Source organism: Danio aesculapii, chromosome 1, assembly GCF_903798145.1.
Source record: "Danio aesculapii chromosome 1, fDanAes4.1, whole genome shotgun sequence".
In the NCBI taxonomy this organism is placed as follows: domain Eukaryota; kingdom Metazoa; phylum Chordata; class Actinopteri; order Cypriniformes; family Danionidae; genus Danio; species Danio aesculapii.
The window spans coordinates 19011615-19038008 of NC_079435.1; the positions used below are offsets into that span (position 1 = coordinate 19011615).

General features: G+C 35.1%; 1 protein-coding gene across 2 annotated transcripts in view; it reads left to right on the forward strand.

The window, feature by feature from the left end:
- The first annotated feature begins 1942 nt into the window (after positions 1-1942).
- LOC130239210 (RING finger protein 24-like) overlaps positions 1943-26394 on the forward strand; it is a 40882-nt gene continuing 16430 nt past the window's right edge. Inside the window, exons 1-3 of one of the 2 annotated variants that reach the window (XM_056470312.1) lie at positions 1943-2283; positions 6150-6203; positions 25643-25792. In XM_056470312.1, the coding sequence (XP_056326287.1) occupies positions 6187-6203; positions 25643-25792 (167 nt within the window). In that variant the 5' untranslated portion in view covers positions 1943-2283; positions 6150-6186. Of the gene's footprint in view, positions 2284-6149; positions 6204-25642; positions 25793-26394 lie in introns of those variants that run through there. The other variant, XR_008838689.1, reaches the window with a different exon arrangement.

Consider the following 26394-nt stretch of genomic DNA (forward strand, 5'->3'; position numbering starts at 1 on the left):
CTTATTTATTTAATCATCTATTTATTCAATCATGCCTTTATTTATTCATATATTTATTTAATAATTTATTTATTTAATCATCAATTTATACAGTCATCCATTTATTTATTCATTTAAAAATTTATTTATTTAATCATCTATTTGTTCAATCATCTATTTATTCATTTAATCATTTAACCATTTAATTATCTATTTATTTAATCATTTAATAATTTAATTATTCATGTAAAAGTTATTTATTCAATTATTTATTCATTTTTTTATTTATTCATCTATTTATTTATTTAATATTTTATTTAATAATCTATTTGTTAAATCATCTATTTATTCATTTAATCATTTATTTATTTAATCATTTAATAATCTATTTATTCAATCATCTATTCAATCATTTAATAATTTATTTAATAATTTAACCATCTAATTATTTAATAATCTATTTATTTATTCAATCGTTTAATCATTTATTTAACCATTTAATCAATTATTCATTAATTTATTTAATCATTTAATTATTAATTTATTAATTTATTTAATTATTAATTATTCATTTATTTATGCATTTATTTAATTATTTGACCATCTATTTAATCATTTAATTATTTGTTTAATCATTTATTTATTCGTTTATTTAATAATTTATTAATTTATGTAATAATTATTTAATCTATTTAATTTATTTAATAATTTATACATTTAATAATATATTAATTTAATAATTTATTTATTCCATAATCTATATTTATTTAATCATCTATTTATTTATTCAGTTAGTTAGTTAGTTGTCATTATTATTGTTACTACATATTTTTCAAAACACTTATAATATAACATTAAACAACCATATAGAAAAAGCAATATGGAAAATATATATAATAAGTGCTTTTCAGAGATTAATTCAAAACTTGTATATACATGTAACCATGTTAAGACCATTGTTATGACATGTATATAACACCAAACCATCATTTTGTAGGGCTTTTTTTATTACATTGATATTTTTATATTATTAATAATTTTCTAACTTTTTGTGCATTATAGGACATGTGATATTAAATTGTCATATATATTATTATCTACTGAACCACTAAGAGCATCCTCACGTCGACATTTGGTTGTATTACAACATTACATTATATTTTATATTCTGTTCCCTTTAATATAAAATATTCTATGTTTGCATGTGTGTTATATTACATTATAGCATAACATAACCCTAAGCGGGCTCTTATATTAATCTAGAGTGGTATATTTCCAAATTGCTTATGCCAAATATACGTTGTGATATGTTTTATGATATATTTTGTTAATCTCCAAATAGTTTATTATATAAATCATATGACAATAAATACATAATAAATACACTTATCCATTCATTCACCAAATCTACGAACAACCTATGGTGAATAATACTGCATAAACAGAGTTATACATAATATAGTGTATAAATAAACAGTTTATGCAATAATACATGATATGATATTACATTATATATACACTTCTCCTTCATATTGCAAACTACAAAGAGCATCCTATAGTGATATGGTTATATTACTACATTATGCTTTCTATTCCATTTAATTCCGTTCTATAATATTATATGGTTGTAGGCATATTATATTATTAAATTACATCATATAAACACTTATCCATTCATTCTCCAAACTACGAAGAGCATCATGTAGTGGTGATGTGGTTATATTAATTACTACATAATGCTTTTATTCTATTCTTTAATATTATATGGCTGAAGATATTATATTATCATATTAATGTACATTACACTAGGCAAAAAAAAAAAAAACCATCACCTCCCCCTACAGCATCCGCATCTCTCCCAATACCCCCCCCCCCCCCCCCCCCCCCCAATCCTCCGTCCCTCTCTGTATGTGATGAAGGGGGAGGGACCAGCTCGTGTCGTGAGCTACGTGCACAAACCACATCCACCACCAAAATCCTCAATCGACCACCACATGCAGTCGTATATGAGGAGCACACAAACTCCACTCCAGTCTCAAGACGCCCGTAGATCGCTTTTACTTTCTGTTTTACGTGCAGCGGTGAACTCCCAGCCCGCGATGCCTCTGTTTATGTAGGCTTGTGTTGATATGTTAATAACGCGCTCGGATTTATGCTGATTAAAAGACGTGACTGATTTATTTATGGTCGCTGCTTAGAAGAAAGTAGGTGTTTTGCATCGCGGAGGCGCTGAATTTGAGCTGTTTCCCATCAGTATTGGGGTTTGTGATCGAGCAGGAGGGAGGAGTGGCGGAGAAACGGCTGGTGAGTCCATACTACACCTCCACATGAACACATAAATAAATACAGTCATCTGCTGGATCATAAACAGACATTCATCCTTGGCCGCGTTTTGTTCTCGAAGTGCACAGATTAAAGCTCGAAACCTAAATTACACGTTACTTAGCATGAACTGGTGTCTTGTTACGTTATAGAATCTGTTAACGGTGTCCGATTTGTGAACGAATCATTTGAGTCGGATCTTTATTATGGTTCACTCAAACAGTTTCGTAAAACCGGTCTGTTCAAATCTTAGCAAATCCCAGAGAATCGGTCCTTGTGCTCTTTAACCAACAAATAGCGGACTTATTTATTGAATTGTGAACTGAGGATTTCATTAATAGAGCGAAAGTTATGAAAGATACTTTAAAATAACATGTTTAATATATATACACACAACACAAGGGCGAAACCTGTCAGGTAAACGTTAGATTCATTTAATAAAAATGTTTAAATAATAAATGTTTTCTGTGGGAGTATTTGTCAAATCTGGTTTACTGGTTGTTGTAGGCTACATTTGATTCGTCAGTCAAGATCAAATAGATCTTAAAATAGCCTAATTTAAGATTATGGTGTTGGAAATCTTAAGTTTGAAATGTAATTAACACGAATAATAATAATAAACAACAACAACAACAACCTGTATTATTTTATTTATCCTAAATATGTCAATAAATACATTTCGTATGTTAAATATAAACAATTTTACCATTTAATAACTCCAAAATATATTATGTAGTCTCCATCTTTTGTACACACTGTGAAGGGGTTTACTCTGTTGGCACTAGGTTGTCGATTGCTGACTACAGGCGTATTATAACAACAGTATATTAATGGGGGAACATAATATATCATAATACGCTTACATAAGACTACTGAAGCATGTTACACGCTGAATGTCAGGGACCACGGGCTAACAATTACGTCATGACGCAAAGAACGTTGAATCCTTTTTTGAACTGTTCAAACGAATCGATTCAGAATGGTTCTTGTTACAGTTGCACATAGCGGAATGGCTAATTTGTCTCTCAAAGCTTATAGTTGCGGTAAAAGGCGTGATGTTTACGTTAATTATGATTCGACATATACTGCAAGCAGAACGCATTCTACAAGCAGAAGACATTCTATGTGCAGAGATGGCCAACACATAAATACAAAGATATAATAACCGGAGTGAAGTATCCAAAATTTAAGCGTTTCTGCCTTCGGATTTGAGCAGTATTGAGGTCATTATCTGCTGTGTGTCTGCCACAGCGACGGGCTCTACTTTTTCTTTCTTTCTGTTTTTTGCTGAATGCTCGCTCATTCATGTGTGGTGTCAAACTACCCAACGTCATAATGACAATACATGGAAGCGCGCGCAGAATGTTCGAGGCGCGTGCTGGCCTGACCCCAGCTGTTTGTTTACCACGTGCTCCTCTTACACAACGTAAACACAATAGTAATCGGTGCACTTCTTTATGAGCTTCAGTGCTGGAGAATGTTTAGTTATGGTGCACTGGCACTTGATTTTGCCTTGGGATATTTACATGACATAATGCTCAAAGTTTCATACAGTAGGCCTACGTGCACTTCCACCTACACATCAACGTAAAACAGATCAGACTTAGGGTGTGTTCACACTTGGCATGCTTGGTTTGATAAAAAATATAAATGTATATACATATTATTTATTAAATATATATTTCTGCAAATGTTCCGTCGATTGCTTTGAAAAAGTATAGTACACACCAAACAAACTGAGACTGCTGAAAATGTTAGTCTAGTCTACTTTTAAACTCTTGTTCTTTCTCATCATAGTCACAGTGTAGCTCATTGTAGTTCAATACAGCAATCTGAAATACATCTCCTTACAGGAGATTTTCATTTGCTTGTGTTACGGGGATTTCCTGGCACTGTTTTCACTCTTCTGTGCATTAAAAGAGCTCTTTACATGTTCCTGTACACATGTACCAACAATGGGCAAGTTTAGCCCTTTTCAAAACATGATTTTGAATGTTTGGTTGCAAATTGCATAATTTTTTTTGTTTTGTATCTTTACATTTGGTGTTAAAAACGAGTGCAAAGCAAAACTTTTTTGGTCTGGACTAGGGCTGGACAATTAATCGATGGTGGTTTTGACACTAGTCAGAAAAGCCAGCTGTAGTAAACCTCCAGTACCTACTTTCAGATGGAGCAGAAAATCTCATATCTCATCTCACAATGACACAGATATATATATATATATATATATATATATATATATATATATATATATATATATATATATATATATATATATATTCATTCTATAATGAGAATGGTTTAAGCATCTCAATAAACTATGACTGTGTAGTAAATTCTGTATGTGAAAAAACCACAGACCATTTCAATGTGGTCATGTCATTGGCTCATGAACATTTTCTGCTTGCTATCAAACTATTTTATAACTGTAACAAGAGGCAATTCAATCATAACAATATTAACAGCCATCATAACATTATTGTTAATATTTGGCTCTTTTTGGATTCTCAGAAGCTCTAGAAATTAAAAATGGAAAACAGGAAATACGTTGGGAACATTGTTTTTGTTTACATCCCTCAAAACGGTCTAGTCGTTTTTATTCCAAACTTTCTTCTTTTGTAGTAACTTCAGTCGAATGTTTGAAATAAATACTTCGGTGAGATGTTTCTGTAGTTGTGCGATTATTTTTCATGCTGAATCAATGAGTTAGTTAAATCATCGGTTTATAATGCTATGAAGATATCCTGGGTTTTTCATTGTAGGTGTTTGGAGTTTCGGAGGATATTTACTACTGATCACAGATCCGTTGTTCCCTAACAATTTCAGCTTAGCGTAATCGCACTTGCAATTTAATTTCATTTAATCGCCTAGCAGCATCAGTCTGAACAAAATGAAGCAAAGGAACTGAGCTACAAGTGTGAGCACATCCTTAAATAGTTAGCACATGAAGCACATTTCATTATCTAACAACTTTTTTTTTAATATACACATTTGCATATTACTAAAGATGAAAAGTCATTCAAAATTTGTCATGGAAATTCCATTAAGTAAATTCATTTACTTAAATTGCATCTCTCAAATCACCAAGCAGGCAGGTCTGGTCTCTGGTGTAATAAACAGTGTGTATGCATGCTGTTTTCAGTCTAGATGGCTGAACGTAATGTACTGCATGTAGTAAGAACTAATCAGGAATTTGTTTTTGTGCACAATGTCCAGAGATGTCAATTTGCCTTATTCCATCCTGGCCACTTGGTAGTAGACAATGAAAAGAACAGCCTCCTATGGTGAAGAGGTCAACAGTGTGACCTTGTGTGCAGCAGTACTCACAAACTATAAATATTTGCCTACAGCTCACTGATGAAAGCAGTTTATTCATGGGCAATTGAGCCCCAATTCCATCTGTTTCCACTCGGTGTTTATTAATATTCAAACATGGTGACATTTCAAAACCAAAGGGCTCATTTCTGAAGTTTGTGCTTTGTAATCATGTAGAGAATGCTTGTATGTTACTGTGTGCTTATGACTAACATAAATTCAGCTTTTGCTTTAACTTTGAGGTTACTTAACATGCAAATGAGCTGCTGAGCAGCCTGTCTTTGAGTCGTGCATGATGCTAATGAAGAGTTTTACACATGCCAGACATGACTCATAGTTAATTCTGAGCCTAATTATTTCTTTCTGTTCATAAGACCGGAAATTGCTTTATTAAGGTAGAAACATACCCTGGATAGTGAGGCGATTCGTCATCAGCTGGATTTGCATGTTTGTTCCCCTCAATTTTATTTTTTCAGTAAAAGATTATGTAACTTTTAAAGACACAGATGTGAATTAGTCATCATGTTTTGCAGGCTCCTGAGTTCTGAATCCTGCCTAAAACCCACAAAGATGATATATCTGCCAGTGTAAGTGTTAACATAATGCTTTACAACATCTTTAATAGCTCAAGTTGTCTGGTCATTTAATTGATCACCAAACCGCAGCTACAGACATTCTGAAAAAAGAAAATCACCGCAATAATTGATCGCTCGGCTCAGCAAGTTGCTCATCTTTATAATGTCTCAAACTGTTCTTGCATCAACAGCTTGTAAGTCTCTTTAATGAACAGTTGCTCCGGCATTTCCGGTATCTGCTGGTTTCATAGACTCATTGAAAGAAAAATCACTCTCTGATGTTTAAGAAACACCAATTCTCCAGTGAAACATAGTTGCTTACCACTAATTCTGTATCGAAGGGGTATACTGTGAATATTTGTGTGCATACATGGCCACCCATTTAACACATGACGAGACCAAAGTAAAATTAGGGCAAAAATCATTCAAGGTTGTTTATGAGAGTCCTGTGGGGAACGTCGGCTGAGAGGGTAAATTAGGGGCAACAGCTGCTGGTGTCACTTCTACAACTTGTTTGTAACGTCTCGTGTTACAGTTTAAGCTCACAAGACAGGACACTTGCCCTCTTGCATAGATTTAGGATCATGAAACCCTTTATAAAAGTGCCGGCAGATCTGTTCTCAGATCAGCATAACAAGCCCGCTTGCACTTAGTTTCAGCATAGCAAAGCATTTGAGAGAATTATTGCAGGACAAGCTATTTATTCGCATGCACCACATTCATCATCGTTCCGAAATATAAATCATATCTTCTCTGTTATAGAGCTTAGTCAGCACTATGTATTCCCATTGACCCAGAAATGAAAACTGTCGTCGTTTACTCACCCTCATGCTGTTCCGATTTTAAACCCTTGTGAAGTTTTCTTCTGTGGAAAACAAAAAAAAAGGCAAAACCTTTGTATTATGGCAGAAATAAAGTTAAATAGGCTTGGTTGATCATTTTTGTCCTGTCTGATTCCTCACTTACAGCTTTGCTTTGGGCTAACATGGATTAACTTGCTGTCAGAGTAACTGTTGCCCTGGATTAAACACTATAATCTCACTGCCCAGTCACACTCTAAAAACGTGATTTAGGGTGCTTTCACACCTAGACTTTTGTTTCGGAACCTGTCTCGTTTCCCAAGTTAGTGCGGTGAAAACAGCAATCGCGCTCGGATCCGCGTCAGATCAAATCGGTCCGAGATCGCCTGAATGAGGTGGTCTCGGCTCAATTAAAACAAACTCTGGAGCAGATCGATTGTAGTGAGAAAGCAATACGATCCGAGCCCGGCTATATCACAGTGTATTATGGATATGTAATAGGCATACATATGGCTATATGAAGAGAGAATTATGAGTAGGGCGAGATGTCATTCCTACCGGTAAATGTGCATTTCATGTCAAATACGAAAGTCAAAGCATGCCAACTATTAACAAAAGCCGTTTATCCATTAGGAAAACTGACCGAACAGCAGTCTGGTTTATCTGTTATTTGGGTCTATAATGCAAAGCCTATAATGCATAATTCTAGCCAAGTGCTTTGTATGAGAAAGTCTTACCTCTGATTTATACTTTGTGACTATGTCTGTGGGTGTCACCATTCAAAATTAAAGCGCAGCTTTCCGCTTATAATGTCTTGTTGCTCATTGCCAAATAAGGACGCATGACAGCTGAGCGAGACTGCAAAACAAACCCTGAAACTCTGACCAATACTCGCATGTGACTTGTTTTAGCTCTTTCTGTCCGTTTAGGAACTTTGCCGTGTGAAAGCGAACCGCACCAAGCACAAAGTGCATCACTGTAACAATTTGAATTCCCGTTTCGGAACAAAACAGGTGTGAAAGCACTCTTAGATTATTTAGATAATAGTGATGTTTGCATTGATACAAGAAACACAGTAATAAATGCGGAATTCCACTTTGTGTTGCCCTAAACGCAACTAAAGCTAACTCAATGATTTCAAAGTTTACAATTAAACAAAACAATTAAGTTGACACGATGCACGTTTATGATAATTTATGAGCGCCAAAAAGTGTGGAGCTGTTTGGCAAAATATTTGCTTGTCGCTGCATCCAAAACGACTAAAAATATGATATAACTAAAGCAATCTCCACTGTGCTGAGCTAGAGCGCTTCTCTTCTGTTAAACTGAACAGTCGCATCATTGATGACGTAAGCGTGCTTCGGCTCGGAAGGCAAAATGCACAGCGAGTGCAGGCTGTCGGGGGAGAGTTGCTTTGGCAGGGTTTAAGGCATCTGTACCTAGTGTGAGTCTTCCTTAGTAACAGCATTTTTTCAGTTTCAGTTTTTAGGACTGAAATTGCATAAATTTGAAAAAGGGTGGAGGTTTTCCATAAACAAGGTTGTGGTGTAAACACTCGAAAAGTCTTTGAAAAGAATGACATCATGCACATCATGGTACACGTTTAGGGAATTATAGATTAAAGGCAAGCTCAAACAATCATACACAACAATGGTGGAGAACTGGGTAGTGTTGTTGCAGTATTTCCTTACACTTTATCAGCAAAGTGTGGATGTACTGTACTTCATATTACAACCAAAAGCAGAGATGCATCATACACACACAGCAAATAATACATGGACATAAGATGGCATATCGTCACTTCCCTGTAGATACAGTTTACTAATAAGTTGACTGAGCCAAAACTGGCCTGGCATATGTAATACAGAGTTTTTGGCCATTTTTGTTTGTATTTGAAAAGGTTGTTGTGTAGACCAGAATCTTTTTAAAAAGGCATGGAAATTCTTTGTAGATTATTTGGATACATCGTTGTCATAGGAATAGTCTAAATGTGATAACATCCAATGACATTTAGCCAAATCATCAGGACTTCCAGTAGAACTATGACCTTAAAAATGGTCTTTTTATATTAAATACTGTATATATTACTAGCTTTATTTAAGTATATTTAATATTATACTTTATATATTTATGGCTTCAGATGTGCTTTTATTCATGGAACATATCTTATAGCTTCATCCCACAATTGTTAAAAGTTTTGGAGTTTTCTTTTTTGATATGTAATGTTTGAGAGTGGGTGACGCGGTGGCGCAGTAGGTAGTGCTGTCGCCTCACAGCAAGAAGGTCGCTGGTTCGAGCCTTGGCTGGGTCAGTTGGCATTTCTGTGTGGAGTTTCTCCCTGCATTTGTGTGTGTTTCCTCCGTGTGCTTTGGTTTCCCCCACATGCATGGGTGTTTCCCAGTGATGAAGGGCATCTGCTGCGTAAAACATATGCTGGATAAGTTGGCGGTTCATTCCGTTGTGGCATCCCCTGATTAATAAAGGGACTAAACCGAAAGAATGTTTGAGAGTATACATAAGGTACATTTATTGTGGGAAAATAGAAAGAAAATCCATTCATACTTTATTACTTTCTACCAAAACAGAGATTGAATTGAAATTGTAATTATCCACATCATATCCATATGCTTGCTTTCTGTTTCACTTAAAAGTCATATAACAAGGGTTTGTTTGTTCTGTAGTAGAAAATGCATGTTAATACTAGGTAAAAACATTACCTATCAGACTGAGTAGGTGATAAATAGTGAAAACAGATTTACTGATCACCCTGATAAGAAAGTGTTTATGCAGATTCTGGCAGTCTCTGTCACCATCTATTATTTTCTCTGCTGAGCTGAAGCCTTGAGATCAAATCTAATTAAAGTTCATTTTCCGGGGCATTTCTTCTTGTAATTGTGATTTTGACTGCTCCTGCAAGACCATCAACTCTTTTAAACTCTAAAAAGAGATCACATATTCTCACTAACCTTGCTCTGTCAAGACCTGCACTACACACTCCCCTTACAAAGCTGGAGGCCCACTAGTTTAGTTGTAATATTAAGTTTCAGATGTGCAACTGGGATAGCCAGGGCTCAAGGCTCAGTGGAAATTTCCACTTCAAATTCAGACAGCAGCCTTTGTTCTGGTGCAGGGGGCTTGCCACAAGTCGCTGGAAATTGGCATGGGACTTTGTTGTGAAAGAGTGCAAACAGACAACTTTTTTTCTCCGTCAAAGAAAATGAAAAAATAATGCTAAAAAAAAAAAAAGAAAGAAAACAAATCGGTTTCAACTTCTGGCAACCCATGTTCCTGTTTTATAGGCCTCCAGTGAATAGAAGGATATTGAGCAATTCAAACCTTTAAATATTTAACGTTTTTCAGTCTTAAGCAGTTTATTTTCTCCCTTTTTTGCATAAAATAGTTGCCCCTTTAGCCATCAGGAATACAAATTATCTGAACTAATATCATGTTTGGGGTCCAAACAGTCGTAAAGAGCCGATGATCAACTTAAAATGTTAGCTGGCGTGTAATGTTTGCTACTCAGTGAGGGGCGTTTACAGTAAAAACATGGATTTGCAGCTCTAAGCCTCAAGATACCGAGCTCCTCCTTTAATGGTGGGGGGTAACAACTACACTCCCTGTGATGGAAGATTACAAGAAGTACTCAGCGAGGAGTCTTCTTTCTGCTTCACTATGTTCCCATGAAGAAATAGGAGCGTTAACTTACAGGAATAGGAGGGTCATTGAAACAACTATGTCTTCAAAAGTGTGTCACGTTGTAGAGAGGTCAAAGTGGAGTGGCGACAGTATGAACAGCATGAGTTATTTTGTTGAATTAATTTGAAATTAAAGAAAAGCTGAATGAACACTTTATAATTAAAATGAAATATAAAATTATAAAGGCAAGACAAGTTTATTTATATTGCACAGTTCATACACAGTGGGGGTTTAAAGTGTTCTACATAAACAAGAATAAAAGAGACAAGTAAAAGAATATAAAAACAAATAATAATAATAATAATAATAATAATAATAATAATAATAATAATAAGTGATTAATCGGATTAAAATGTTAAAACAGGTTATAAAAGAATGAAAAAGAATATACATAATTGCGATCTGTCAGACGTAGCACAGTGCTCATTCAGTAAAGGCACATCAAAACAGATGTGTTTTCAGTCTTGATTTGAATGTGTCTAATGTTGGAGCACATCTGATCATTTCTGGAAGCTGATTCCAGCAGCGGGGGGCCTAGTAGTTGAAGGGGGATTCACCCTGCTTTGAATGAACTCTAGGAATTTCTAGTTTATTTGATCCTAAAGATCTGAGTGATCTGTTAGGTTTGTATTCAGTGTGCATATCTGTAATGTATTGAGGTCCTAGACCATTTAGTGATTTATAGACAAGTAATAATACTTGAAAATCTATTCTGAATGTAACTGGGAGCCAGTGTAAAGACCTGAGGACAGGTGTGATGTGCTCTGATTTTCTGGTTCTGGTCAGAATCCTGGCAGTAGCGTTCTGGATGAGCTGCAACTGTCTGACTGTCTTTTTGGGAGGGCCAGTGAGGAGTCCATTACAGTAATCCACCCTGCTGGTGATAAAAGCATGAAGACGTTTCTCTAAGCCCTCACTGGAAACAGTGAAGATCTCTGATAGTTATAGTTACAGAGATATAGTTTATCTCTGATTCAAAACCTAGCCATCTATTGTCTGGTGACCCACACAGCATTTTTCAAATCATCATTATATAGTCAATGTGTATAACAACAGTATAACTTCCATCGAGAGAAAAAAAAAAAAAAAAAACACACACGCATCACTTACTAAAAAGGCCATATCCAAGAAAACAGACCATGAAAATTGTCTATCGATACATCTATAATTGTTTAACTTCAACTGTACAAGTTGTTATTAGATTCAAACTTAAGTATATATACTTCCATATTTTGTTGAATTTCGCCATCAACATAGCAAACGCATAAAGTGATCATTTGACTTAATAAAAGTGAGTAAGCCTGTCATAACTGTTATAATTTTATAATTATGCAGGGTTCATTTACTTTGTCATTTAAAAATAAACTAATGCAGGCTAAAACTACAATAGAGTGGTGCAAGAAGGATGTCAGAGACTGGAAGTCATGGGATGCTTAAGGTTTTCGTTTCGTAAGGTTTTCGTTTTGTAAGGTTAGCACTGTCGCCTCACAGCAAGAAGGTCGCTGGTTCCAGTCCCAGCTGGGTCAGTTGGCATTTCTGTGTGGATTTTGCATGTTCTCCATATGTTTGCGTGGGTTTCCTCGAGGTGCTCCGGTTTACCCCACAGTCCAAAGACATGAGGTAGACCAAATTAGCCGTAGTGCATGTGTGAGAATGTGCATGAATGGATGTTTCCTAATACTGGGTTGCAGCTGAAAGGGCATCCGCGTTCTAAAACATAGGCTGGATAAGTTGGTGGTTCATTCTGCTGTGGCGACCCCTGATAAATAAAGGGACTAAGCCGAAGGAAAAATGAATGAATGAACTAAATATTTTGTTCAAAAGCATAAACTGCACACACTCGCACCTCAGACATTTTTGATATGAGAGTATAATTACACTGTAAAGAAAAAACGCTTTAAAGTATTGTCAAATTTTATTAGCCACAGATGCTATTTTACCTATAGAAACCCATTGGAAAATCTTGAGGAACTCTCACTGAATTATATTTCAGGTTCTGGGGTTATTACTTAACCACTTGATACATGTTTTTCAGAAGCTTTTTCATGATTTCAAACCTACAGCCTTTTGGATATCAGTTTATATATTGATAGTAACTAGGCCACTGCAACCACATACAGTACATAAGAGATTGTCTATAACAATTCATAAAAGATTAAACTCCTATTTGAGTACCTGCATATTTGGGCTGGGTGATTTGGCTGAAAATCAAAATCTGGATTAATTAATTTTTACTTGCTTACGGTTATTTTATTTATTGATTTTATTGATTTGCATAGTTCACAGACAAGTTTTGTACAGTAAATATGCTCACATATTACAAGTGAGAGAAAAACACTCACTATCTACTATCAATGATTATTTATTGAACATCAATGTTGAACAACTGAAATTAAAACACACATTGCCTAAAAGCAAGTCACTTTTTTCTTATAAAAAAAAGTGACAATAAATAACTTGCACTTTTGGAAACAAAATATTTTCAATGTTTTTCATATAAAAGTAGAAAATAAGCAGTATCTTTTCTTAATAAAATAACTCTTGCATATCCTCTAAATAATATTTTAAACAATACACTTCATGCGTCTCCTGTAAAAAAATATTCTAATGTAAATAATAATTTTAAAGTAATAGAAAATATGCGTCTCAAGGCATCTCTGGCACAGCTTCCAATCATCGTCAATGTAGTGCTAAGTAAGGCTCAATAATGGGTCCATCGATCTACTTAAGTATAAATCAGCCTTAAGCGGGGTCACGTGACTCCACACATGGTAGGGAAAGTAATCGAAAAGGGAAAAAAAATGACCTGGAAAAATTAGATCGATTCTGAATGTCAATTTGGATTATTTTTGATTAATCACCCAGCCCTACCTCATACTATGAAAAAGTTTCACTTTGAAAAATAGGAAATTGTGTGAAACCAAGGAAATGTCTATGTCGGTAAGACTAAAAAGTCCTGAGGGGGAATAAAGCACCAGGGGATTTTTTGGAATAGAATACAAGATGCTTTTTTCCCCAAGTCACCAGGACAGTTGTCGATAGTCTATGGATATGCAACTTTCTGCCATGTAACTTCACTTTTTAATGAGTCATGAGTCATGTCTCACTTTGACACTCGACTCAGACACAAAAGGAAGCATTTATTGCTGTAAAGAGAACTATAATTACACACTGTGTGCACAACCCTGATTGCTAAAGTGTTTGCATAGCCAGTAATGGTGTGAAACCCAGTGAAGCAGACCATCAGGACACACACACCTTTATAATGACCTCTTACGTTGTCTGGCAGCTAAAGACCAGTTACATGCTTTATTGTGTAGATATTTCACACCGAGTGGACTCAAACATATTAAATATAAATGTTAAAGTTGCATGCTAGCTCTTAAAACTTTAAATTGGACCTTCGAAGACATCCCAAGTGACTTTGAATAACATAAGTGACTGTTTTTGAACACTACAAAAGGACACTGAACTCATAGCAATGTTGCGAGTAATGCGAATAGAAGCACTGAACAATATATCGTTTGATTATCGATACCGCATGTGTGAATGAATGAGTTGATGAATTTATTTATTTAACAGGGACATGCACAAAAATTACATTAACCTCAAAGGAAAGATGTATTGTGCCAGGCTGTAGCAGGGTTGCCATTTTCCACCTGCAGTCCCTGGACAGGTAAAATTAAAACAATAATAACCAACTAATTAAAAAGTCAGTTTAAAACGTACAGGCATAATCGCATTTAAACTAAAACACTGACAACTCCAAAATATCTCACTCAGCGTGTACAAATTTGATTTCTGTTGGGAAAGAGCTCCATAGATTTGTAGGTTATATAAATAAAAGATTGACCAAATGAGGTCTTACGTCTAGGGACAATACATTCTCCTCTTACCATAGAACGTGTCATTCGCCATGTTTTCTCTAATTTGGAATTAAAATTTTTATTTTTTAACGATGGAGCAGAAATCTTGTGAATAATTAAAAAAAACAAAACAAATATTGGTATAATTATTATTATCAAAACTTAAGATATTGAGTGATATTGACTTTAAGATATTGCAGTGATGGTACAACCAAGGCTTTTTCCAACAATGTTAAAGAGACCAGCTTGTTATAGTACAACAAATGTAAAACAATCATAGTATTTAAATACATACCAGAGGCCTTATAATTCAGAGAATCTCTGATATGTTTAAAATTGAATCTAAGATTGAATCTCAGTGTGGTAACAAGTTTTTTTAATATGAGTTTTAAAATTAAGGTTTGAGTCCAATGTGATACCTAAATATTTGAATTCAGTGACATTTTAAATACTTTACCCATTTACAAAAAAATTCTAAAACATTTCCAGCTTTGTACCTCTTTGCGATACATGTGGATGCAGTTTTTTCAACATTTAAGGTGCGATTTGAATTTTGCAAACTTTTAAAAATATTTCATTTATTTAATTTAGTAGCAACTTCTGTTTGATTTTTTTCCATTAGTGTAAAGCACAGCATCATCAGCATATGTAAATAAATCAGCAGCAATGCATATAGCTGGTTAATCATTTATATAAATACTAAAAAGTAAAGGTCCTAAAATAGATCCCAGAGGCACTCCTAATTTAATTGGGTTAAATGTAGATTTAAAATTGTTAACCTGAACACGTTGACTGCGATCACTTAAGTACGATTTTATCCAATTTAGTGTTTGCTTTAAAAAAAATGTAATTGTTTAATTTGTTAATTAAAATATCATGGTTAACAGCATCAAATGTCTTATGTAAATCAAGAAAGACTGCTCCCACCAGCCCCAGTCGTGTATCCTCAGTCACATAGCAGCATTAGATTATTTATTTAAAAGATTATAATTAAATTATAAAATAGATAGATAGATATACATCTTACGATTTACAAGATAACATTATTATTTTACAAAAATTTATACAATGACCATGTTATTTTGTAAAATGTTACTTGTTAACTATTCAGTACTCCCGAGAAAGTGTTGTTTATTCATCTTGAGTTTTTGCTCTGTCGTGTGTGTGTATATATATATATATATATATATATATATATATATATATATATATATATATATATATATATATATATATATATATATATATATAGCATACAATTGCTTTAGTACAATTTGTGTATGATAGTAGACATGCACAATATGTGACTTTTTTAAAAGGAATAAAACATTTATGCAGTCATGAACATGTTTTGACAGTTTATATCATGGTGATTTGATGATTCACAAAAGTTGCTGACACCTTTACCAATTTTTGTAATGCTAAATTAGTTTAAACATCCAGTTATTCTTTACACCGATTAAGAAAATAGCTGCTACTATGACTACTATAATAAAGAAAGTCCGCTCTAACTGTAAAACTAAATAAATTGCCAAACACTTTTGGCACATGAAAGAGTAAAGCCTGCAGCCCACAACAAAGGTGGAAGGTTATTTCCTATCATATTTAACAAACCGTTTACTATGAATTTTATGTCATTTTGCTCACATGGATAATTGAAAATTAATTAGAAGATGTCATTACGCTGCTGTGCCGTCAGCCAATCGTTGCATTGCTGATCATGATTTCGATAGATCTGTCCTTCACAACACACGCAGTGATCTCAGATCAGTTTATCCAGACATTGTAATCTCATTCGCGAACTTATTTGACGAACCAAATTAGCCAGAGATCAGTTATCAAGATTAAAAGATCCAGGATCTGCCAAATCATCTTAAATCATTTAAGTGATCTACCAAGAATGGATCCCAGATAAATTGTTAGCTATCCTAATAGCTATTACATTTATATCTGGTTACCCAGTAATAATAACAACATCAGTTTAAATATGCAGATGTTTAACAGTAGCTGTAGGGTCTCAGTAATGTAGTATTCAGGCCATAAAGGTAACATTTTCTAGAGTTGACTGTACAACACGTTGCTAAAGCGTGTGTAAAGCTGAAGTTCTACATTTTAAACTCGGCGCCCACCTCATTTAAACTTGGAGACCGCCTCAGCTTGTGTGTTTTTACAGATGTCTAGATTGAAACCGTAGCTTAACGATAGTTTATTTAAAATCAGCCACCTTCTTGAGTTAACATTACATACGGTTTCCCTAGATGGTTGTCGCGGGTGCCTCACTAAGCAGATTTAGTGTTGGCTAAATATACCCATTGTGATCTAGTGAGGTGAATGATGACCACACAGATTCGTTGACTTTGACACGGGGCCTGCATTGACTTCAGCTGGGAAAATTCAATGCATGTAAATGTACGCGCTCAATGTATCCGACTCTGGTGGGCTGTTCTCCCTTGGGCAGATTTGTTGGTGGTTAATCAGGCTTTTCCTCCGCTGTCTGGAATACTGCGTGTTTATATTGTTCACATCAGGGCACAGTAGGTCTGAAACTGCGATCGGAGCTTAGCTAAAAGCACAACGTGAAACGTGACATTGTGCACTATGTTCTTGTTATGTAATGATGCAGTGAAGTGGATATACTGTACAGAGAGAAAAAGAGATGTAGGGAATACAACAGAACCTTCATTTAAGTGGGCTTCAAGTGTAGTTTCAAGTTTTAGGTATACTTGTATATATTTAGTAGCTGTGTTAAACCTTGTATATCTATATTTTGACAGTTCTAGGTGTTTTTCTGTCTTTAAAAGCATTGATTAATGTCTGTTTGTTGGTTTAAAATGTTCTAGCTAGTGAAAAATACATGGGTTTGGGCCATCGTTGCTTGATTACGGTGCTAGAACTGGATTGTATGAATAATTATAGTTTTTTTTTTTTACTGGAGAGACACTGTGTCAGTAAATTCTGATGTTTTATGGACTTCTAGAGTAGAGCGTGTAGTGCCAAACAGTCAGCCAGTAAGTTCTTAAATAGTTCTAGGATAGCATTTCATCTTTTATAATGCCAGACTCTGTCCAAATGTCTTTTATAGCTACCACGAAGTTCATAAAATGTAAGTTGAAATAATTTGATACGCTTACTAACAACTAACTAACAACCTGAATGGCTATTAATCCCTTAAACCCCTGCACGTGCTTTATGCTAGCCTGTTGCTGTTTTTTTTTTAACTGTTAAGTCAACGCAGCTAAAATCTTTGGAGGAAATCAGGCATTCTCGTCATTGACACCTCAGTTGTGGAACTCTTTGCCCTCTGATATTTAAATTACAGAATCCCTAAGTGTTTTTAAATGATCACTTAAACTTACTTTTAGAGTAGCTTTTATTCATTCATTCATTTTCCTTCAGCTTATTGTTATTCATCAGGGGTCACCACGGCGGAATGAACCGCCAACTTATCCAGCATTTGTTTTACACAGCAGATGCTCTTCTAGCTGCAACCCTTTACTGGGAAACATCCATACATTCTCACACTCATACACTACGGCCAATTTAGTTTATTCAATTCACCTATACCGCATGTCTTTGGACTGTGGGGGAATCTTTTGCTTCAACTTTTTATACGCACGTAAAGCTAATTGAGATGATACTTTTAGAGTTTTGCTTAAATTATTATTAATATTGACCCCTAACTAATGGGCTTACATGTGGCCCTTAAACATACAAAGCAGAAATCCCTAAAGATGGTTAAAAAGATCTATTTCACTGCATTTGATGAAATTCTAAAATGCAGGATTGCTAAACCTTATTTCAATACAGCTTCTATTTAAAGTATCAATCATACATTTATTGTAAGAAAGTCATCTTGTTGGAAAAAAAAAAATAATAATAATAATAATAATAATAAATATATATATATATATATATATATATATATATATATATATATATATATATATATATATATATATATATATATATATATATATATATATATATATATATATATATATATATTTATTTATTTATTTATTTATTTATTTATTTATTTATTAACATGGCCCTTTAGATGTTTTATTATACTTCAATTGCACCAGTTGGGTTATTGAGACTAAGACTGCACGATATTGGAAAAATCTACCATTGCCATATATGTAGCGATATGAATACAATTTCACCAGATGACTTACTATCTCTATTTGGAAAGAATTTATAATGTTAGATTGATTAGGATGATTCTGCAGTGGGAGTGTATCTCCATAAAATCTAAGCAATCTATAAATTTCCCAGACACATTTTCATTGTGGTCTGTGCTGTTTGCAGTGCATTTCTGTATTTACATGTGCTGTGAGTGTTTTCATGCACGTGTTTTGTCATTAGCTACGTTTCCATCCACCTATTTTTATGCGTATTTTGAATATGCACAAACTGGTTGATGACAACGCCAAGATGCGCATACGTTTTGAAAACGCACATAAACGTACATAATTGAGTAGGATAAACTTTATTCGATAAGAAAAGATGCGCATAAACTGCGATGAAAACACTTACTGAAAAAATTACAGTATGCGCATTATAAAAGGTCATATGATTTTGTTATAAGAGGTCATGTGATGATAAAAATGTGTGAGAATGGACAAACTTGAGCGCATTGTAAACCATCTGAAATGTTTTGGTCATTCTAAAACGCCTAACCATTTCAGTATTAGTGTTATTATATTAATGACCTCCAGAATCAAGAGCGTCTGTGCTCCGTGTCTCACACCTTTAAATGCCACTGCGCGTTCGCTGCATGTGAGGATTGCCTTCTTTTCTTCATTAAATAAATGACTTGCACCTCCTCCTATCACAGCAAATTCCATTTTTACTGTTGATAATTGGCGCCAGTTATTCAGGAAGTGACGATTTGGTTCGCTTTGACTTATTGGATGGAAAATGCTGCTTTTTTCACACGTCTTTTATGCGATAATCCAGTTTTGCGCATAAAGTTAATACACATTTTGAATGAGAACATAGCTAATAATTGATGTTTACTATTTGCATCTCCATAAAATCTAATAAACAATCTATAAACTTGGAGTCTGTGCTATTTGTAGTCCATTGCTTTATTTGCACATGCTGTCATGCATCATCTATAATACAAATCAAAGATACAACAAAAAATTAAGTGTTTTATCATTCCCAGAGTCTAACAGTATTCAAGTACAGTAACTGCATGATAATCAAAACAATTCAATAGAATCAATCATTGTTAGTCACAAGTGGTACAATTTCTTATGCCTCCTGAATGTTTTTAAAATCATTATACATTTCTAGCCATCAAGAACACATGCAAATGATAAGTTATAACACAAACTCATCATTGCATACATCCTGTGATGTGCGAATGATCACATTGCGATGTCGATGCTGAAATTCTATATCGTGCAGCCCTAATGGAGACTATTTTTAGACTTCTTGATACTTGATCTAAAACGGAAATGAGGTGCATGATCAAAAGAAAACTATATAGTACATTTTGTGGTTTTATTTTTTCAGTCTCAGGCTTTACTGTATGAAAACTGCTGTATTTAGTTAAGAGCTTGCTTTCTTAACCCATAAAGAGACCGTTATGTTATGACAGTAAAAATGCACCATTTTTTGAATAAGTAAGGCCCACTTCAGTGATCTGCACTTTCTCAGCTCTGAGAGTGACTCAGTGCACTACTGAAATGCTTTTCCTCCTCACTGGCGGTAAAAATACCATTTGGCATTGTCGTTACAACAAGGCAAACACTACAGAATGACCCTGTCTGGTCAGTTCAGTGACATGATGGGAAGTAGGGGTGAAAAGAGACTAGATATTGCACCCAGAGGTACAGAAGATCAGAAAAAAGGGTATTTAGTTTCACATCCCTTCTTTTTTTGGTGGCAGCAATGGCTTGACAGACACTTCAAAACACCTTTTGTGGTTGAGGCTGTTTTCCTCAGCAGGACAGTGGCTCCGTTATACATTTGCTGTCTGCGAACGTCTCGACCAGCAGAAGCTGGTGCGTGAAACTGTCACTCTGGTATACAGGGAGATTTCCTTAAAACTGTCCCTGCTGTGACCTTGGCAATGTTTTGCTCATTTCCCTTTTGAAAATTTGGCATGCATTTTCAAAGCTTTTAGACAATCTGACCAGCTCACTATTGGAGCTTCTCTGTACATGCAAGGTTTCATGAAAGTTACGTAACTGTCTTACTGCGCTCCATCGAGAATAAGACAGGAAGGATAAAGGTCTACTTCTCTTTTATTTAACATTATTTCAGAACCACTGGGTTACATGTGGGGAAAATCCCTAACACTCCCAATGTGAATTTCGGTTATGTCATGAGCAAACAAAGCATTTGTTCCTATCAGTGCCATAAACTGCAATTAATCCTGCTATAAATCAGTGCTTCACATTTACGATCTGTTAAAATTACTCGTGGTCATAAAGTCAAAATTGATTGTTATCTGGAAAAACGCTTTAGCTTAGACTTTATAAAGCCACATATGAGAGCCAGCTCTGTTTGAATGGCTTTCTTTCTTTCTTCAGTGCTGGAACAAACTCACACCAAAGCTAAATTGGACGAGGAAAGCAGCAGCTAGACAATGCAGGCAGAAACGCGTGTGCTGAAGTATAAGAGCCTCATTAAGGTTTATTACCTACATGATAAAACTTGCTTCGCAAAAAATAGGATTGGTGTATTTGAAATAGCAGTGAAAATATAAATAGTAATTACTGGATAAGTTCAGTTCATTATTGCTGCTAGCAAAAATGGAATTAAAAAGACATTGTTTCAAATCGTAAACTTTACCTATTCTGCTTTAATTGTTTTGCTTTAATCTTTACTATACTGTAAAACCCCAGAGTCAACTTTTTCAAATGAAATGTGTAGTCAACTCAATTTACTGAAAGTTAATTCTACTCATTTGAAAAGAGTTTTGAACTCCGTGTTGAAGGTATTGAGTTAATTAAATACCTCATTACTTAGAGTAAAGTTCACAGTTCTCCTATAGGATTATTATTATTTTTTATATATATTTTTTTTTACTCAAACGTTTTGTAGCAATCGGTTTCCTGAAACGTTTTGAGTTTCCTTAACTTCCTTAAGTGTTTTACAGTACTCAGTTGGTTTGGGCTCTCTTCATTTGTTGGGTTTTACTGTGCTCAAATTGCTTCGTTTACTCAAATGGATTAAGTTCACAGTACTCATTAGGATTAGTTTTTGAACTTAAATGGTTTGTTGCAATCGGTTTCCTCAAATGGTTTGAGTTACCATAAATTTTTGGGTTTTACATTGTACACCTCTTTAACAATGATCTAATCTGGATGATTACTGATTATTGCTAATGATCAGATTAAATGGATATTGTTTTGGCCACAACAAGCTGTTGATTATGGTTTAATAATGTTGGCTCAAAATGTTGACATCGGCGCATACTAAAAGGTTGTTGTGGACTTATACCCACCAAAATTTTATTGTGTACTCCATTTGCCCTCATTATGGTTAATAAACACAAATCTCGCTTGGAATGTTGTGACTGTTAACTGGGGTGAAAGTGATGTTGTAGCAAACACTTCCAGCTCTCATACTTTGTCTCCGAGTAGCTCGCTGTAACCTGGCATTGACCTTGATTTAAACCAATTAAAGTTTCTCTATTATCATCAGTGAATACTTTGGCTGAATATGCACATGCTCACTTTGAATACTCATTTGAATACTTGAATGTATACTAATGTCTAAATGATACTCTGGTATTAATAGTTATTAATAATATTGGGCTACATTAATAGCTTGTGCCAATGTAAACCATCTTTTGGTAATAAAAATACATTCAGATTCAGAACAAAAACAAAAATTGTTAATGATTCAAAACTTTTAAATGGCAGTGTATACTTTTCTAAATCGCCCATGTGCTTTGATTGCAGTATTGTGCCAATAGATGTTTTTGGGGCCATTTTTTTGTTAAAGTTCTTTTCTTTTTGTTTGTTATATAAAAGTGGCACATTTTAAGCAAGCAAGCATGTAGCTTACATGATACTAAAATGAACAGCATCACTGCCACTGAGCAGAAAAGAAGGAAGCGTAATGGACTGTGGCTAGGGGAGCCTCTCCCAGTCTTGAACCCATTCAACAAGCCCAACCCCCTCATTCCTTTAATATGTAGGTCCTTCCGGATTCTTTTCCCTGTCTTGAAGTTGTGGAGTTTTCCCAAGTGCATGGACGTATGTGCTTGCGGGCATTAAAATGTCAGAAGTTTTGGCTGTGTGACAAACCAGTGCACCGGAGGCTCGAATGAGTAATGACTGTAAAACAGATAAAAGAATAAGAGGCAAAATGCCATCATGGACCAGACATATTCAGACCTCCAACCTAGCCTTAAAACAAAAACAAACACAACCGTTTACTAGTACATATTGTTTTGGAAATTCTGAAGGATGCTGTTATTGATATAAAGAGCGTGTGTTTAGCAGCTGCTCATTGATTTTCTGTTTGGTTATTTACCCTCATCTGTCAGAAAGCTTCACATGGGTTGAGCTGTAACAGACAGAGACTGAACATGACAGGCAGAGACTGGGAGGGAAAGTAAACTGTGTTAGTGGTTTGTAGGAATTTGAGTGAAAGTGTGAGCGTTTCTGAATGTGTCCAAGGCTCTTTTTTAAATAGGTCTAATGTTTTTAGGGAGAGTAATGCTCTTAGTATGTCTGTATACCCAGTATGATGGATAACCCTCTGCTGGATGTGCTTTTACATCACTCCGTGGGTTTTCAACCTCCCCTTTGTTTATACACAGAGTCTCACATGTGCTGTTACTCCAGTCTTATCTACTAAAGGCATGTCCGGACATGCCCCTGTTGGGAGGAGCAACATCCTAATAAATGTCCAGTAAAACTTGTGACATTCTCACACATAAACAAAGAGCCACACACAAACACTTTTAAATCATTGTATGGATGTTTTACTGGTTCCAGTTGTTCTGGAATTCTGTATTTGTATGCATTTGCTAAATTTTTTTTCTATCATGGTGGAAAGCCTTTGTTGTTTTTTTTTAAGCGGAGCTTTTTCTGGCATTTTTTTCCAACACCGCATAGAATGCCGCGTTTACACTTATACGTTGTAGTTTTAAAACGCATACGTTTTGCAACGGTTATGCCTTCCATCCACACTACCCTGGAGTTTTGAAAACGCTGAAGAGGAAGTTTTGGTTTTAAAACGCTGCTGCTCTGTGTCAGTGTGGACGGGGGAAAACGGAGACATCTGAAAACGGAGGGGTGGCTGCCGACATTCAGCTATCTGATTGGGGCTTTTCTGTTTAATAAAAGTACACAAAGTTCAGTCTTGCATTCTTTTCTTGTTCAGTAGTTCAGACTCCGCAAGTTTGATATGGAAAACAAACTCCCAAAGACACCTTGGGTAAATGTTTACAGGGGACAGTGTACTTTATAATGCCATTAACATCACAAGGACTATGTTGTTTCACTATTTTAACAATAAAATTAAAACATGATATGAAGAACTGTCTATTTTTATTTTGATATTAACAACTTAAGACACTAACAACTTTGAGGCGTCGTGTAGCTAAATATTTTGTATGACAGTCATTTTCACTGCATAGTTATAACAAAACAGAGCCTATAATATAACTGCCTCCTCTCATTTTCATTGAAAAATACACTTTTGCGGAATATCAGTTTTAATGATCAATAATGGCCATTATAAAGTATAATGTACAATAAGTTTATACAATATAGGAAAGGCAAGCAATTAGTCAAACATGCAGAATCATTGTACGTGGTTATATAAAATAATATATTAACTTATCTTTGCGCTCCGCCAAAACACATTACCTGAGAACAAGTAATAGATTCAAAAGACCAAAGAGTTGTTATTTAGAGACTAGATGAATTAAATTTCACACTTAACAACTATAGTGACAATAGATTTAGCTGTATATCCTTGATGAACTGTCCAACGTGCGCTGCTCTCGTCTGGGGAGGTGTGCTCAAAGCACCCGCTGACTGCCTGGAGCTCAGACGTGCGAATACACTGCAGCGCATGACAGAGTGTGTGTGTGTGTGTGTGGTTAAGTGTTGTGCGTTTTCAGTGATATAATGTGGGCGGAGATCTTTTCAGAAATGCTAGGTGAAACACCAGAGTGGATGTGGTTCGTGTTCATTCTAAAACATGTCAGTGTAAATGGGGCCTAAACCACACATTACATTAGACAATTCTTAATCATAACATGCATATAAAAATGCACTTAGTTTTATTTATTATAAGTCAAGGACTAGATAGATAGACAGACAGATAGACAGATCTCAGAATATGGACAGAAATAAACTTCATTTATCACACATTTGCCTCTAGTCTCTTGCCTTAGACACATTTCAGAAAGGTTATTAAAAACAGATTTCCCAAAGGTTTCAGTATTATATTTGAAAGGTTTGGTCTTCACAATGTTCAAATAAAACTGCACCATACGCAATCATTATCCATTTAATATTGTGTTTATTTTTAATAACGTTATCCAAACACATGTAAATATAAACTCTTAGGTTCCAGATACTTTTTGTAGTATGTGGTTTAGCCAAAATTTGAGGCTTTCCTAGTATTTTGCTGCTAAGAAATTAAAATACTGGACATAAAACATGATAACAGACCAAATCAAAGCAGCGCTGACTCTCATAGATTCGTTAACACTAATTTCCCACAGACAGACAGTGTGGGATTTGCTTAATGGCTCCTGCCGGACTAATGTTCTCAAACTCTCTCTACTGGAATATTACATGCACTGCCCATTGCACAATTTAAAGCATTAATGAGTTTATTCATTGGTCTGCTGGGTGCAGAAACAGTTGTTGTGGAAACAGTCTAGAAATCAAGCCAAGTCACATATCAAATCACAGTCATATTGACGAGAGCCTACTCTTAAATGTGCATGGGTGATTATTTCCCTTTGAGGCTGAGCTGACAAAGCATAAATGGATAACTGCGCTAATGCGCATGTGGTCTACTTTCATTTTGCACTAGCATTTTGTGATCAATGAATCACAATCTAATGTTTCTTTTTCCCTCTTGTTTTCCCATCCAGGTTATCCATGACCTCAGATTTACAGCATTACAGTTTCAGGATGCCGAATATCGGGTTCCAAAACCTTCCTCTCAATATCTACATTGTCGTCTTTGGGACGGCTATATTCGTCTTCATCCTCAGCTTACTCTTCTGCTGCTACCTAATTCGGTAAGTCTACCTGCCTCTTCTACAGTATGTGCAGAGCAGCAGAATGTGTTTCAACAAGCCTTAAAATGCCATACATTTGCTTATTTATCTCATCAGTCAGGCTTGAAAGTCTTGGCACAACCCCTAAATATACAGACTACAATACAGTTCTGCTGCAATTCAAACATTTAAGCATAATTTGCATCATGATTAGTTTGGAAATGAGTGAAAAAGGCAATCCACCCAGAATTTACATGTGGTTGGAACCTGTGGCGTAGAACTCAACCAGTGTACGTCATAAACATCACAATTATACCACAAATATATGTTCAAGTTTTTTTAGGAATGACATATGCTGGACGCAATACTGCCTACTGTAAAATTATGGTCACAAATGCTTGGACTAATCATTGTTCAGTGGTGTTCATCTAGACAATTTTAATGCATCATGGTCAAAAGGTAAAAAAAGAAAATGGAGGGGAGTGCGAAAGACTTCAGTGAGAGGCTCGAGGAAAGCTGACAGATGGTGGTGGAACAGAGAAGTTCTTTCATGTTCACACAATGTCTATGTGATCTTGCTATTATTATGCTCACTTTGAAGACTGAAACAGCTCTGCATTTTA